General features: G+C 38.9%; 1 protein-coding gene across 2 annotated transcripts; it reads left to right on the top strand.

Annotated features, from left to right (window-relative positions):
• Positions 1 to 182: 182 nt before the first annotated feature.
• On the top strand, positions 183 to 16828 carry pbrm1l (polybromo 1, like). Of its 2 annotated transcripts, none has more exons than XM_031757520.2 (30): positions 183 to 296; positions 590 to 766; positions 921 to 1018; positions 2855 to 3002; positions 3167 to 3313; positions 3521 to 3637; positions 3841 to 3909; positions 4003 to 4101; positions 4180 to 4265; positions 4397 to 4488; positions 4576 to 4792; positions 4902 to 5043; positions 5206 to 5291; positions 5427 to 5706; positions 5809 to 5914; positions 7940 to 8579; positions 9077 to 9291; positions 9385 to 9567; positions 9721 to 9878; positions 9960 to 10196; positions 10467 to 10612; positions 10738 to 10895; positions 11196 to 11379; positions 12449 to 12656; positions 12755 to 12953; positions 13058 to 13213; positions 13971 to 14132; positions 14484 to 14548; positions 14829 to 15042; positions 16395 to 16828. In XM_031757520.2, the coding sequence occupies exons 2-30, from the start codon at positions 623 to 625 to the stop codon at positions 16556 to 16558; spliced, it is 4920 nt and encodes a 1639-aa protein (XP_031613380.1). In that variant the 5' UTR covers positions 183 to 296; positions 590 to 622; the 3' UTR covers positions 16559 to 16828. The 2 variants fall into 2 exon arrangements, with proteins under 2 accessions (XP_031613380.1, XP_031613379.1); XM_031757519.2 differs by having other exon boundaries at positions 9382 to 9567.
• Positions 16829 to 16961: the final 133 nt, after the last annotated feature.

The raw sequence follows: 16961 nt of genomic DNA, 5'->3' as shown, positions 1-16961 counted from the left end.
TTCCATGCATAGTATTTTAGTGTTAATTCATATAAATGTATGGCCTGTGATTTAAATAATAGAAATCAGTCAATCAATGAATCATATTACTGTAAAAATGTTCGTTGAATATAGTACACGGTGCAGTGTTACTCCTAGCCTGTAGGGGTCAGCACTGCCTCGGTTGGCGCTTTTGCCTCTGCCTTCCAAACACAACCTCAACATCCGGGCAGGAGTTTTCAAACAACACTGGCTAGCCGGTTAGCCGCTAAACATTTTTGCTCAGGGAATTACGGCTAACTTCTTTTGAGATTTTGGTAAGACTTGTTTTTGAAATTTAAATTATTTGTTATTTTTTCCCCCAGCTTGCGCGTATTTTATTGGGGGAGAACTTTATCGTTTTTAATTTACTCGTGTTGCAGTAGCATGCTAACTGCCGCTCGTCTGTTTGCTTTGTTTCATACATCCAAGCGACTCTAACGTTATCTGATTAAGTACTACTTCCCATTTTAGACTTTATTAATGAGTAAAAATCCGACTGTCATCTTTATACTAAGTTGATTGAAAATAAGTTTACAGTGGCGTTATTATTTTTTCTCTGTTCTTGTAGCCGTGGGCTAGCCTGTTGTTTAACCAGCCAGCGATGTCAGCGAGCTCCAAGCGGAGACGAGCTACTTCTCCCTCCAGCAGTGTGAGCGGAGGGGGAGACCTCGATGATGTCTCTTCCTCTACTCCTGGAAGTGGCAGAAAAAGAAAAAGAGTCTCCAATGTCCCTCCTGTGGATACGGTAAGTGTGTGTGTGTGTGTGTGTGTGTGTGTGTGTGTGTGTGTGTGTGTGTTTTACATGACCTGACTTTAGCAAGGCCGATGTGATCTGTACGTGCCTTTGAAACCATATTAAAAGTATATTGGAGTTTTAAAAGCTTTTTCCCCCCTCTTAGATTGCTGTATGCCATGAATTGTTCAACACTGTCAGAGACTACAAGGATGATCAAGGGAGGCAGCTTAGTGAGGTCTTCCAAAGGGTGCCAAAGAGGAGGTACTGTATCTGTTTGATATCACAATACTGGAGATGAGTTAAGGTAATCTCTGCAGAAAAGCTAAAGCTTACCTACGTAGTAATCTTTAGAAGCTGCAAAAGACAAACACAGAAAATGTGTACTGAATATATGGAATAATGGACGTTGCTATGAAAAAAGTATTTACCCCTTTGTTGTTTTAGTCTTTTTAAATATCTGTCACAATTACGTTGTTTGATATTTAATATTAGATAAAGAAAGCCCAAGTAAATGAAAAAAATGAAGATTTCATTTATTATGGGGAAGACGGTTAGAAAAAAATAACTGGTCACCCTTTGTTAAAACTCGAATTTAACTTTGAATATTGTATTTGTTTTTTGGAAACCTGGTTGTGCCACCCTTGGCAGCAAGGGTTAGCTGCAAGCTGTGGGAAACGCAATCAAGTGTTTGCGATAACGGGCAGTGAGTCTTTCACATTACTTTTGATGAATTTTGGTCACAGTGGAGGTTTTACTAGCGTGAATGCCCTGTTCTCAATAGGATTTAAGTCTGGTCTTTGATTAGGCCACTCTAAAACTTTCATTTTGTTTTTTTGTTTGTTTTTGTTTTTTGTGTTTCGAATCACTGTCCTGTTTGAAAACCTAAGTGTGTTTGAGCTTTAAGTCATCCAGGTGCTGAAGCATCAAAACAGCTTTAGACCATCACACTACCACCACCATGTTTGACTGTTGGTATGATGTTCTTATGAAATGCTGTTAGTGTTTTAGTGAGATGTTATGAGATTCAAACCTTCCAAGAAGGTCAGTTGACAGTTGTCTTGTCAGTTGAGAGAATATTTTCCCAAACGTCTCGGGGATTGTCAAGATGTTTTTTGGTAAATGTGAGCTTTTATGTTCTTTTTATACAACAATGGTTTCCACCTTGGAATTCTCCCATGGATGCCATTTTTGCAGAGTCTCTTTTTTTATTGTCGAATCATGAACTCATCATGAACTTGTGACTTCCTGGATGAGTTGTTTGTCTGAGTAATTTTGGTAGGCCAGCAACTCTGGGGAAGGTTCAATACTCTTCCAAGTTTTTGCCATTTGTGGATAATGGCTCTCACTGTTGTTTGCTAGATTATCAAAACCTTAGAAATGCTTTTGTAACTCTTTTCAGACTGATGGATGTCAATAACTTTGTTTTTCATCTGTTTGTTTAGTTTGTGGCATGAAATGTTGCTTTTGACATCTTTTAACCCACTCACTTTGGTTCAATTTGATGGAGAGAAATTTGCCTCAAAAGTGCCTACAATATGATCCACAAGCATAAACTAAGATTTACAAATGTGTACAATGATTTGTGTGTAACGTTTGAGGTCTCACAAACATGTGTTTTAATCCACACACAAATACAAAGGACTCTGACCACCTGTAAAACAATTTTACACATTCATACATCCAAACCTGAAAAAATACTGATCATTGTACTCATTGTGCACATTTGTAAGAGTTAGTTATGCTTGTGGATTATTTGATTGGCATTTGCAACCCAAATTTCTCCCCATAATTTCTTGATTCACACACAGGGCCAGAGATGGGTTTGGACAGCTTTTTCCCCCTGAATAAATGAAATTTTCATGTAAAAACTGAATTTTGTATTTACTCTGATTATTATATATGTATCTTTAATTTTCTATTATTATGCCTATTTTTAAAATTAAATTGATGTGAAATGTGTTAATGTGACAAATATGCAGGAAAAAAAAGAAATGTTTTCACACTTTTGTAAAATGAATGAATAATGTATATTGAACATACTCAATAATGTTGGATAATGTGAAAGTGTTTCAATTAGTCTTTTTTTTTCTTTTTCAGGAATCAGCCTGATTATTATGAAGTGGTGTCCCAGCCAATTGATATGACGAAGATTCAGTATAAACTGAAGTCTGAGGATTATAATGATGTTGAGCAGCTTACTGCAGATTTTCAGCTCCTTTTCAGCAATGCCAGATCATTCTACAAGGTAGGGAGAACGACAGTGCTTTCTTTATTCCTACAGGTAGCCTCTAAGGTTATAATAAATACACTATTACTTCAGCTTCATTATACAAGCTTTTACTTAGGTGTGCATCTCCCAATGTAAACCTTATGTGATTTGTTTATTTTGCCTCATGTTCAATGATTCAGAGGGACAGTGAGGAGTATCAAGCTGCATGCAAGCTTTGGGAAGTGTATTTTCAAACAAGGAATGAGTTTGTGCAACCTGGAGACGGAGATGAGGATGATGAAGATGGCGATGATATGGATCACGCAGGAATGGCAACTGAAGAGGAGGTAAGTCCTCATTACCTGTAAGACTGAGTTGCCCTGTGTGTATGATTGCCAGTTATTAGCTCAATAATAACAAAGGGTTCATATTTCTTTATTGAATTTAAAAATAATTTAAAATATTAAAAAACTGTGAGGATATTGCCTTTGTATTATGAATAAATAGCACCACTGTATGGGGTCAGAACTTATTTATACATATTTGTCTTTTAGACCTCAGTTGGAAGTTTGAAGGAAGTGCTGGAGCAACTCTTGGAGGCTATAGTGTCACATGCTGATCCCTCAGGGCGTCTGGTCAGTGAACTGTTCCAGAAATTGCCTTCCAAAGTGGTAAGTATCAAGGAAATTGATAACTGTTCTTCACACAAAGCATAATAATATAAGACACGTTAAACAAAGCTTCACTTTGCTATTTTCTTACATATAGGTTTTTATTCAAGGCAGTTTAGGAGTGTAAAGTCCAGTTATTTTCCCGTGTTTGTGGTTTTGTGTACCAACTCCAGTCCGTTATAGAATTGTTCTTTCTTTTTTAGCATTACCCAGACTACTATGCCATTATAAAGGAGCCAATAGATCTGAGAACAATCGCTCAAAGAATACAGGTAGTCATTTTGCTTCCTGACCTTTAACCATTTGTTAATTTTACAGCTTCAGTGTGTTGCATTTCTAACCAAAATGTAGTTTCATTTGCATAGATTGGATACTATAAAAATGTCAATGCTATGGCCAAGGATGTTGAACTGATGACCAAAAATGCTAAAACTTATAATGAGCCAGGATCTCAGGTTTTTAAGGTAATAGTCCTTTTCTCAGTTTTCTTCTTTATGAGTTTTAATACTCTCAATATTAACAATTGCTCTTTTATTCTATAGGACGCCAACACCATAAAGAAAGTCTTCATCCAGCGTAAGACAGAGCTTGAGCACGCAGAACCTACTAAATCTAGTCTTCGTATCAGGTATTAAACAACAGTATAACAGTGCTCTTAGTGTTGTCTTTTTGTAAATCAAATCTGCTCATTATACCAACAGAAAAATCTCATACCTTTAATATATATATGATGAATTGTTTATCTTTGTTACTATTTAGAAATCGCAGGTCTGGCCAGGGAGATCGAATTTCTGGTGTCAGCGTAGCTCTACAGTATGGCTCTGAGAGTGAGGACGATCCTGTGCTCTCAGGTAATTCTTATCAGTTCATGTAGCAGACAAATTTACTTTGTGGCTGTGCAGAAAAAAAGTAACACTTTGTGTTGTCTATGTTTGCAGGTTCTGTATGCTATGATGAGGGAGAGTCAGAAGCTGAGAGTCAGAGTTCAAGTATGGAGATGAGCAACCCGATCTTCCAACTGTACGAAGCTGTGAGGGGTGCCAGAAATAACCAGGGCCAGATGTTCTCTGAACCCTTTCAGCAGCTGCCCTCTCGCAGGGAATACCCCGACTATTATCAGCAGATAAAACAGCCCATTTCCCTCCAGCAAATCAGGCAAGAACCAGATATTCATACCATATGGTATTTAAAAATTGAACCCTCTTTCCACCAAATTACATTTCTGGGGGAAGTTTAAAAAAAGTTTTTTCTTTCTCCTTCTTAGGGCGAAGATGAAGAATGGCGAGTATGACAGTGTGGAACAAATTGAGACTGACCTCAATCTGATGTTTGAGAATGCAAAGCGCTACAACATGCCTAACTCAAGCATCTATAAACGGGCTTTCAGGCTTCAGCAGATCATGCAGGTAACGACTTGTAAATCATTCTGTCAGATTGTGCTTAAAACAGTTTTACCTCTACATTTAGAGGTAAAACAGCACATTATAAAAGCACAATATTTGAAGCAGACTGTAGATAATGGATAATAATAGGGTAAGGCAATGTACCCATCTGCCTGTTCTGTGTAGGCAAAAAAGAGGGAACTTCTAAGGAGAGATGACGAAGATGGGGACAGCATTCTGTCTTCTGATGCAGGGAGCGTTAAGAGGAAAAGGTATTACTATTTCTATTGATACTAATGCCTTTGAAATATAAAGTATTAAAATTGCAAACATTGTTTTTAAATTTTTAAGGTTTTATCAATGTCTCAGTGTTGTCATACTTTTATCTATTTTTAATTTTTGTCCAGCCACAAAAAAAACGTGAAAAAGAACCGAATGAAAGCCTTTTATGCTGCCGTGACCGAGGCCAGGGAGGCAGGCACAAATCGACGTCTGTGTGATCTCTTTATGGTTAAACCATCCAAGAAGGATTACCCTGACTACTATAACGTCATCCTTGAACCGATGGACCTGAAAACCATTGAACATAACATTCGCAATGAACGCTATGCCACAGAGGAAGCTCTGATGGAAGACATGAAGCTAATGTTCCGCAATGCCCGGCATTACAATGAAGAGGGATCTCAGGTTGGGACTTTGACTCCTTCTGTGATAAAACTTTAATTTTTCTTATAGTCAAATTTATAACGAGTTTAAGTCTTCTGACTCCCCAATTTCTGGTTTATGTAGGTATATAATGATGCTGACATTTTGGAAAAGATACTGAAAGATAAGCGCAAGGAGTTGGGTCCTCCACCTGAGGAGGAGGATGTGGGGTCTCCCAAACTGAAACTAAGTAAGTGGGAGTGCTTGTGCATGTTTTCTTTCCTTCATTAAAGGTTGAAATTAGAGATGGACCGATCCGATATTAGGTATCGGTATCGGTCCGATACCGACGTAAATTACTGGATCGGATATCGGAGAGAAATAAAAAATGTAATCCGATCCATTAAATATCAAAAAAGTACCTCACAAAACTTGCGACACGGCGTAACTCGGCTCATAACCGTAGCACGTCGGAGCAGTGTGCGTCACGTGATTGAGCGGCTGTGTGTATTTGTAGCCTCCTAGCAATCCAGCATTTCATCTCCGAGGAAGTTATCCCAGAGAGAAGTAAAGCAAGTGTGTAAGTTCATCTCTGAATGTTTGTAAAGCGTTCCCATGTTAAGCTTAACAACTGATATATGGAGCGACTGCCTCTCCCTCACCTTCCTGCCGCTACTTCAATCGTGAAACTGATCAATGATCAGCTGATCGGCTTTTCTGTCACGAGTCCGTCTCTCTTCTTTGTTTTTGGCCCACTTTGCACCAGAAAGAGGAAACCAGCGGCTGAACAGCAGCAGCACCTTTAACCTTGATAAGCTGTTGTTAGAATTTATTTAATATTACTTTCTACACCAGGATCCTTTTCTACGTAGCTGACGGCTGGTAACTGTGCAGGGGCGGATCTAGCAAAGTTTAGCCAGGGGGGCCGATAGGGCATGAACAGGGAAAAGGGGGCACAAAGACAAACTTTTCTTTCTTATTCTCATTTAAAATATCTAGCTTTTAATAAATAATTATCTGAATCTTACACCCAAAGTTTTAATCTGATGCAAAATGTATAGAAGTCCATTACTGTATATAGTAACTGTTAAGTCTAATATACCCTAGTAAGCTATAGTACTTTTTCCTTTGGTAAGGTACCATCTGTGCAGTCTGCAATTCTGTAGAAGAAAGATGTTGAATCTATTTAATTATTCTTGAAAAATAATTTATTTCTGTGTATTTTTTTTCACACTGCATCAAATTAAAGTTGATTACGTCGATTAAGCATCATGAGGTGGAGGGTGGGGGGTGGTTCCCTATTTTTTTTTTTTTGCTGGGAGTTTGCAACGCTATTAGTTAGGTTGCTTAATATTTCTGCTAAGTACTCTTTAAAATACCAGAATAGGGAGGATGGAGTAGGTTTAAGTTTATTAGATTGATTAGTGTTGCTGAACTATGAAATATTTTGGGTGCAGTGTATTTTTTACATACAGGTATAACAGAATAGCTTTAGTGTTGTTGTTTATTTAAACTGAGTATGAACTTATACAAAATGCAGCAAGATATTAAAAAAACAGTTTTATTGATTAAAAAACACACAATATCGGATTCATATCGGTATCGGCAGATATCCAAATTTATGATATCGGTATCGGACATAAAAAAGTGGTATCGTGCCATCTCTAGTTGAAATACTTCTGCACTTGTAAAATATTACCATGTAATGACATTGAGGTCTGTGTATGCTTGGCCCGTTTTTCACTAATTGGTTAGTCTTTAATTTTTAAAAATTAATTAATTAATTTGTGGAACTACTTCTTCGCACTTTTTTGGGGGGGAGGGGGTAACCTACTATATAGTTGTTCCTCTTAAATATTATCAGCCAAAACTCTGCCTGTCTCACTTCAACATGTACGATTTAAACAGCAACTGTGAAAATCAGGGCTGGCTGGAAAGCTACATGGCTTAGTGGTTGGACTTGTACAGTATGTGAACAAATGCCATTAGTAATGAGTTGTTTCATTTCCCAGCCAGTCGGACTGTAGCTGCATATCATTCTCCTGCTTCTTGTCTGTATCTGCTGTGACTGCTGTGACTATCTGATAAACGCAAAAATGTTCAAAAATCAACTTTAAAAAAAATAAAAAAAGAACAAGAAAGAAATTTTTAAGTATTTTGGACAGTTTGAGCTGTATTGCTCTTTTGTTTTCTGGCTCTTTCTAACTTCTGTTTTACATTTTTTTTTAAATTTTTTTAAGCTTTTTAAAACTAACATACATTTTTTTATGTTAAGGAAAGAGTGGTGTTTCTCCAAAGAAGTCCAAATACCTCACCCCTCTTCAGCAGAGGTTAAATGAGCTGTATGATGCTGTGCGAAACTTCACTGACCGCCGAGGTCGGCGCCTAAGCACAATCTTCCTCCGTCTACCCTCTCGTGCCGAGTTGCCTGACTACTACGCTACAATCAAGAGACCGATCGACATGGAACGTGTGCGAAGCCACATGGCTGCAGGCCGTTACCAAGATGTCGACGCCCTGGTGGAGGACTTTGCTCTGATGTTCAATAATGCCTGCATATACAACGAGCCTGAGTCTCTGATTTATCGGGATGCTTTAGTGTTGCACCGAGTGTTGTTGGAGACACGGAAACAGCAAGAGGGAGGGGAGGAGTTTGGCCCTCCAGCTGTGGGTCCTCTGGTGCGAGAACTGATCAGGAACCTGTTTGTGTCCGTGATGGGTCACCAGGATGAAGAGGGTCGCTGCTATAGTGACTCACTGGCTGAGATTCCTGCTGTGGATCCAGCTGCCCCTGAAAAGCCACCGCTTAATTTTGATGTCATCAGAATGAATGTGGAGCGCGGTCGCTACAGGAGACTCGATGTCTTCCAGGAACACATGTTTGAAGTGCTAGAGAAGGCAAGAAGGTTACACAGGTATGGAAACTTATTATAAAATAAGCTTGGTGCATTCAATTTTTTTTTTCTTTAATTGTTTATCCATTAAATTGCATTTGCTTTGAGCGGTTCACCAAGGCTTCAAAAACCACAGAAATGGCAAATGAAAATGGGTGTTCACAACTTAAATAAACTTCTGACAATGCTAAGTGGTTAGATCATTTTTACCTTGAAACATCGCCCATTTTATATTTTCCATTTTGTAAGGATCAAACATTTTGTTTGTGTGCTGTTCTTCAGGAGAATTTGGTGATATGGTGCATATACCTGTACATATTTACTTTGAAACTGAAATAAAAAAAAAATGTATATGCATTAAGTGTAATCAGTTTTATTTTAAGCAAATCAATGTTTATTGTTAAATATGTGGCTCTCCTAATAAATGAGTCCTGTTTTTACTTGCTTTGCAACACTAGGTGATACAACTCAAATGTGTGCCAGTGTTTTCTTATGATGAATGTTTTTTGCGTTGGCAGGACTGACTCTGAGATATTTGAGGATGCAGTGGAGCTACAACAGTTTTTCATCAAAATCAGGGATGAGCTGTGCAAGAATGGCGAGATTTTACTGTCCGTTGCACTCAATTACACGTTAAAACACCTCCACAGTGACGTAGACCAGGAAAAGAGGGAGAAAATTCCCAAAGAGATTGAAGAGGACAAACAAAAGAAGGATGAGGATGAAAACCAAGGTGTGTAAACTTCTAGAAAACATGCAGGAGGTGTGACTAATATTAAATGTGGTTGTGGCATTGAAATCATGACATGTTTCTCACCTTAAGAAGACGAGAAGCCCGAGGACCTGGCGGGACAGGCGTGGCAGTCAAAGCCAGAGCATGTGTACAGTCAAGACTGCAGATTTGAAAACAGTACCTACCATGTGGGGGACTTCGTCTATGTGGAGCCGTCAGAACCAAACCTCCAGCCCCACATTGTCTGTATAGAACGTCTTTGGGAGGATGAAGCAGGTAGCCTAACTTGAAAATTATAGGAAGAATTATAGAATTATATCACGATTTTAAGTATTTCTGTTTCTGCAAGTTAGCTGATTCAACATCTTGATGTTGTTTCCATTTAGTCAGTATATTTTGCTAAAAACAGATTGTGCTTTATATACGCAGGTGAGAAGTGGCTCTATGGCTGCTGGTTCTACAGACCCAGTGAAACCTTTCACTTGGCCACACGCAAGTTTCTGGAAAAAGAAGTCTTCAAGAGTGACTACTACAACAAAGTGTCCATCAGTAAGGTTTTGGGCAAATGTGTGGTCATTTTTGTGAAGGTGAGAAAGTGAAAACCATATTGGAAATGGTTTAATTTAAGCTGCCAAAAGTCCATTGTCTAACTACGAATCTTTCTGTAGGATTATTTCAAAATGCAACCCGAGGGCTTCAGACCTGAGGACGTTTATGTATGTGAATCCCGCTACACTGCCAGGAACAAGTTTTTCAAAAAGATCAAGATTTGGGCCATGCCGGAGAGTTCTGTTAAATTAGTCCCTCGGGAGGTGCCTCTTCCTGTTGTTCGTGTAGCCTCAATGTTTGTCAAGCCTGACCAGGATAAAACGGTGGCATATACAGTCAATGGCTTTGTAGACAAGGTAAGGTGAGATTGTATATTCTCAACAAATTTCCCACGTGTGGGACTAATAAAGGTTATCTTATAAAGGTTATCTTATAAAGGTTATCTTATTCTAGGCTTCAAACCCCCGCTTTCTGACTATGTTCACTACTCCAAAAAAACCAAACAGTGGGCCAGTTGGCGTTAATTGAAAAGCATTAACTCATAAACTATTAGCACACTGATAAGGAGCCTGTTGATTGTTTTTCCATATAATAAACACCTGAATCCTCTGTCTGTATTCATTTAGGAGAAAGAGGATGTCCCTACGGAGATGAGTGGAGCTGAGCCTGGCTGCCAGTACTATGAACAGTTATGCTACAAAAACATGTGGTATAAAGTGGGAGACTGTGTTTACATTCAGTCTCATGGATTATCAAAACCTCGGGTTGCCAGGTTGGTTGACATATATTATGCTGCATGCATACTTTTTGAAATAGGGCCTGATGTGTTGATTGGTGGTGTTAGATAAGATGGAGTTACTAGCTGTTGGTAACATGACTTCCTGTGCTGGGCTATAGGATAGAGAAGCTGTGGCAACAGAATGGAACTACTTTCTTTTTCGGACCCATCTTCATTCACCCTGAGGAAACAGAGCACGAGCCCACGAAGATGTTTTACAAGAGGGAGGTGTTTCTGAGTCATTTGGAGGAGACCCTGCCCATGACTTGTGTCATAGGTATGATTTTGAACACAGCTCATTCACTCCTTGTGTAGTGCATTTAAATGAATTGTGCACTAAAGAAAGGAAGGATTTTGTTTTTCCAGCAGAAAGAAATTGGTTGAATGGCAACCTCATAAGCTTGAGAAATAGTCTTAGATAAGACAGACAAAAGTGCATTTCCCAGAAGGTCATTTCTTGTATTAAGTTTTAAATGAAAATTAAAGCTATAATTTTCAAATACATTTGAGGCACCTCAGAACAGGTTTTTCATCAGCAGTCTTTTCTAATCTTTTATTCTGCTTTTCTGCTCTCCAGGCAAATGTGTAGTGTCTTCCTTTAAGGACTACCTGTCATGCAGACCCACCGAGTTTTCAGAAGACGATGTGCTGCTGTGCGAGAGCCGTTACATTGAGAGTGAGAAGATGATGAAAAAGTTCAAGGGTCTGAAACGCTTCTCGTACTCTTCCAAAGTGGTTGAGGATGAGATCTACTACTTCAGGTCTGTTGGTTAAACAGAGCATTTATTAGGATCATAGATGGTGTAAAGCAGCGGTCCCCAACCTTTTTTGCGCCACTGACCGGTTTATGCCCGACAATATTTTCACAGACCGGCCTTTAAGGTGTCGCGGATAAATACAACAAAATAAAACTAGTACCGGTACCAAAAAAAAGAAGATTTATTCATAACACACGTGAAAAGACCCAGGAAAACCGAGTTAACGATAAAAATGATAACAAAATAACGCTGAAAACCGATAAAAACCCTGAAAACCATACATTTCACACCTGAGCCTCAACTCTCGCGGCCCGGTACCAAACGACTCACGTACCGGTCCGAGGCCCGGGGCTTGGGGACCGCTGGTGTAAAGGATGGATGTCGCAAGCAGGACATTTCCAATAAGTTAATAAAGCCTTCAGCTGAGCACTTGTACTTTTGGCATCCTGGGTTCAGATTTACTAAAGACGTTGTGCCAGTGAAAACTGGATTTTGGCGGGTTAAAAAAAAAAAAAAAAGTACTGTGGGTATGTACATGTACAAGGTTTTAAAATGTGTGCAGGAGAATATTTTAAATCCAGTGCATCTAGTAAAGTGATTTACTAACGTTTGCATCATGTAGTTTACTGCTAATTATGCTCATATTTAATGCCGGGGGAAAAAAATATCTCATTTTTTGTGCTTGATATTGAAATGAACTCACTACACCTGTATTTAGAATACAGTCCAGCCTTTTTGAATCAACCTTAAAACTAACCAAACCTCTGAGCGTTGTGTGGGGATTGAACTCACTCTATTTTGCCCCATTCAGTAAAGCTGGTCCTGTAAAACTGGATTTGATGAGTGAGGGCTGGATCTGATCTGACTGGCTGATTTTCGTTTATGACATGAATAATGATCATAATGGACTTTATGTTTTACTCAGTATGACCTGAAACTAAAGACTGAGCCCAGAATCTCATTGGGAAGGTGTTTACTGCCACAGCCATCTTTTATGCTCTCTATGGTTCTCATTCAAATTGAATGATTAGCACTGAGGTGCTATGATGTCTGCTTATTTTATTCTATGTAGAAAATTAATAGTGCCACAGAAGGAAGCATCACCGATTTTGGACAAGAAGATAGATGAGCTCGAGGTTAAACTGGCAGATATGGAGGATGCAGATGATGACATGGAAGACATGGATGAGGATGAGGAAGCTCCAGAGACACCTTCTTTGCCTCAGATGCAAACCCCACTTACAAACGACATGGACGTCATGCCATACACACCCTCACAGGTATCGCAACCCAGGTCTAATTTTTTCAACTATCTGTTTCTTTTTTGAAAAAGTTTTCTTCTTTTTTTTTAAACTTGTGTCTTTGCTTTTCCATGAAGACCACTCCTAAGGTTAAAGGCTTGTCAAAGAAGGAAGGGGCCAAGAGAAAGATCAACATGAGTGGTTATATCCTCTTCAGCAGTGAAATGAGAGCAGTGATAAAAGCTCGTCACCCAGACTTTTCCTTCGGGGAGCTGAGTCGATTGGTAGGAACCGAGTGGAGGAACCTCGAAGCTTCCAAGAAGGCAGAGTATGAAGGTGAGATAAAATAATTAAATGAATAAAAATATTAATCTGTGTGAACTTGTTCTAGCAAAACCAAAAATAAATAAATAAATGAATCGCATCTTTTGATGTTTCAGAGCGTGCAGCCAAAATAGTGGAACAGCAAGAACGTGAGAGGCCACCTCAGAAGCAAGCTTCCCCAAGAGCAGGTACCCCTGTAGGGGCACTGATGGGGGTGGTGCCTTCGCCTAGCACTATGGGAATGATAAACCAGACCATGACACCTGTGTCAGGTAACCCCTCTCAGAGACAGCACGAGTGTTTGACAGCAGGAAAAATGAGGCTGGACTGAATTAAAGACAGTAATCCTGTAATTTTCTAACATTTTAAAAGACGTTTATCTCAAAACTATGTTGTTATTGCAGTTTTTCCTCTTTATTTGCTGCTATTTGTTTGTAGTTTTGTCATCAACCTTCATATTTTATATTGCATGACATGAATTGCATGAATATTATTTTTTAACTATGAATGCCTTTTGTTAATATTTCATTTCTCATTCATGCTTGTTTTGCTAACATTCTCAAACCCATATGTATTGTATGCCCCTTTCACACGAAACCTTCAATATCAACCATCAACTGTGTCTATTTATCTTTGCCGATGACCATGTGGGGCTGGAGGCCAATGTTTCTTTTTTTGGAAATGTAATCAGTGCAAGAATGAGCCGCCTAGATTTTAGTGGTCTAAGGTCACTGTGACCTTATCTCAGGAATTCCCATGCTAACAACAAAATTTCACACATTGGTGGAATTTTATCTCCGATACGGTCATCTTTGCCGTTCAGAGCTCACAAATTGGGAAAAAAATGTAGTTGCATGAATGGTAGAAAGTTTGTAGACATGCGAAAACTTTTAAATTAACAGCAGTTGTGGTTTAAGGTACTTGTGTGAAAGGGGCCACTGTGTGCAGTAGTAGTGCATGTTATTTTAGTGTCAGCTGCATGTCACTTATGCATGGATATGTTGTCCTCTCCTCACACTTTTCCCAAAGGCATGATGGGAGCTTACGGTCCACCTTACATGACAATGCAGGGCCCCCATGAGGGTTTGCTGAGTGTGGCCCCAATGCCACCTCACCCTACAGGGGGTCCTCACCTGCCTCCTCACCATCTCCAGCAAGGTATGCCCGGGTACCCTGGCATGCCTCATCAGGGTAAGGGCCACTGTCCTAGCCGCACCTGCTCAGTCACATCCAGTCGTGTCTCTCCTGCTGGAGGGGGTTTACCTGGTCCACAGGCTGCAAAGCCTGATCTACACACTGAGCAGTCAAAGCAGTCTCTTCTAAAGTGCTCTCACATTTCACACTTAAAATATACAAACAAATATATGAAATTCACACATGGAATGCATGCAAAACTGATACCAAACCACTAACGTTCAACTGATAGTTAAAAAAAACTAACATTTCCATGAGTCATTGTAAAGCTTAACGTAAAGTGAACAAAAACAAGAGTTTACCACAGTTACAAAATGCACACAAGCTAAATATTATCATTTACAACAGGGATGATGGGCGCTGGTATGAATGGCATGGCGGGAAGTCCTGCACAAGGAAACTTTATTCAGCAGGTGAGCCTGAGTGCAGAAAACGCTGGCTGTATAGGTGTTATTTCATATTTTTATATAGTTCAAATTGGTGTTTTTAACTATACAAGAAAATATGGATTTTGTATTTTTTTCCTGCATAATCTGATATCACCTGCTTCAGTTTAACTAGCAAATGTATATACAGGCCTATTTTTTGCAAATAATGATAATCATAATGATAATTTAAATTATGCTGCTTTGCAATTCAGAATTCTATGTATCATCTAGATGCTAACAAAATGTTGTCATTGTGTGATCTTAGCCTGGGATGTTTAGCCCAGGACAGCATGCTCCTCCACCCTATCCTGGACAAGGACAGTTAGGCCAACCCTCACATTTGCAGCCCACCACTCCCATGTTTGTGGCTCCACCACCAAAGACTCAGAGAGTGCTTCACTCAGAGGCCTACCTGAAGTACATAGAGGGCTTAAATTCAGACTCCAGCACTGTTAGCAAGTGGGACCAAGCACTCAAAGGTAGGTTCTTTGTTTTTACTTTTATTTCTAGAAAAATCTTCATCACTGCTTTTTTTCAGTTGCTTTGTCTTTTTTTGAAAACATTTTTGTATTTTTCAGCTCTGAAGAGTTATTGCAAGAACTGTAAAGACTGTATTGTGCTCTGAAGTTTTTTTTTTTTTCTTATGTTAAAATTATGTCTAAGTCATTGTCACAAAAATTAAAGCAACATAATTAACACCCCTCTGTAAGAGGTTGGAAAACTGAGAGGACCAGATTCCTGTAATACAAAGCAGGATTTCGGCTTGTCTGAGAAACTTGAGGATTGACACTGGGTTTTCAGTGCAACGAAGGTGGATCACCTCCTACCGGGGTAGAGCGCCATGGTAACTTAGATTAGGTTCCCGATTAGAGGTCAACATGTATGAAATCAGGAGGGGAGAGAGAGTGGGGAAAGGCACGCAGCAAAAACAATATTTTAATAAAAGGTTAGTCATAATTATCAGATTCAGTCATGTCTTAATGAGAACAGTTGTGATTATAAGTATGGTAACTTCTTTCAGTTCTACATTGCTGCCAGCTTTTCTTCATATGGGTTAAAATGGGCATCATTTTATTAATGGAGCAGCTTTTTTTCCTGTCTTATTGACCAAAGCACTGACCAAATGGCACACTTTTAATATGATAATACTCTCATACAAACGCTTCCATTTTGTATTGTGTGTTTAATCTCTTCGTACTTTTACTATAGTATAACTTTTATAAAGTTCTTTCAACCAAAAAAACAAAAAATCAGCTACTCTCCTGTGCTATTTACTGATAAGTGCTATTTCCACTTATCAGTAATTGTAAATGATTACAAGCTACCAGTATCAACCCTTTCATGTTTACATATAGGGGAAATAGCTAAATGATAGCTTCTGATGCACTGTAGATGATGAAATCCACAAATCCTTTTTTTTTTTACATTTTACATTGACGATATTATGAATTGTTCCACCTTTCAAAGATTTGACCTCTCTGGGGAGCTTATTTTAGAGCCAGTCATGTTGCTGACCTCCTTCCAATCAGCCTAATTAGCTCTGAGGCATTCAAGCAGGAGCTTTTTAGAGCATTACACAATTTTCACAGCTTTTTTCTCTCCACTTTTTTCCCCAAATGTGATGCTGGCCTTACATGATAGGAATATATTTCTAAAATGTTGACTGTGTTGCCTTAATTTTTGCATTAAGCCCAAATTGTCATTTCCCAGCATGTTTACCAGTTTGAGTCTGTGCATATCTTTGTTTCTGTTTGCTTTCAAAGGCAATAGTGAACATTATTTGCCTTTTGAATAATTACACTTAAGGAGAAATGTGTGTTTCCATTAACAGCACAAAGGCGAGATTCTCACCTGACCAAAGAACAAGAGAGTCGGCTGCCAGCTCACTGGCTGAAGAGCAAAGGAGCCCACACCACCATGGTGGATGCACTGTGGCGTCTGCGTGACCTGATGTTAAGAGACTCTCTGAACATCTGTCAGGCTCACAACCTGTAACCTGTTGGACTTACAAACCACTCTGCTCAGTCACTGCTCTTATCCTCAAGTCACGGAGTTTAGCTTGTAGACCCTAGAAGCAATATTTTATAGTGAATCATGAGCAATTTTATATTTATTAGCTAACATAATGAGCTGAACAGTTAATTGTGTGCTGCATTTTCTTTTCATTCTTTTCATTCATTTTTTTATACCATTTGGATGAATAGTTCTGCTAAACCTGTGATATTTGGCTTATTGGTGCAAATAAATTTGTCAATACCCCAATTAGACTGTGTCCTCTTTTTGTTGTTGATGATGTTTTTTTTTTAATGTGATTACCCTCATAACATGTTTGTGTTTTACTCCTTTGTGCTTCACAAGCCTCTCGATCCTGAATGATAATATTTGAGATCGTGGAAGT

Source organism: Oreochromis aureus, linkage group 5, assembly GCF_013358895.1.
Source record: "Oreochromis aureus strain Israel breed Guangdong linkage group 5, ZZ_aureus, whole genome shotgun sequence".
Taxonomy (NCBI): Eukaryota; Metazoa; Chordata; class Actinopteri; order Cichliformes; family Cichlidae; genus Oreochromis; species Oreochromis aureus.
Note: the sequence above shows the minus strand (reverse complement) of the source record. Positions and strands in the feature narration are given on the sequence as shown.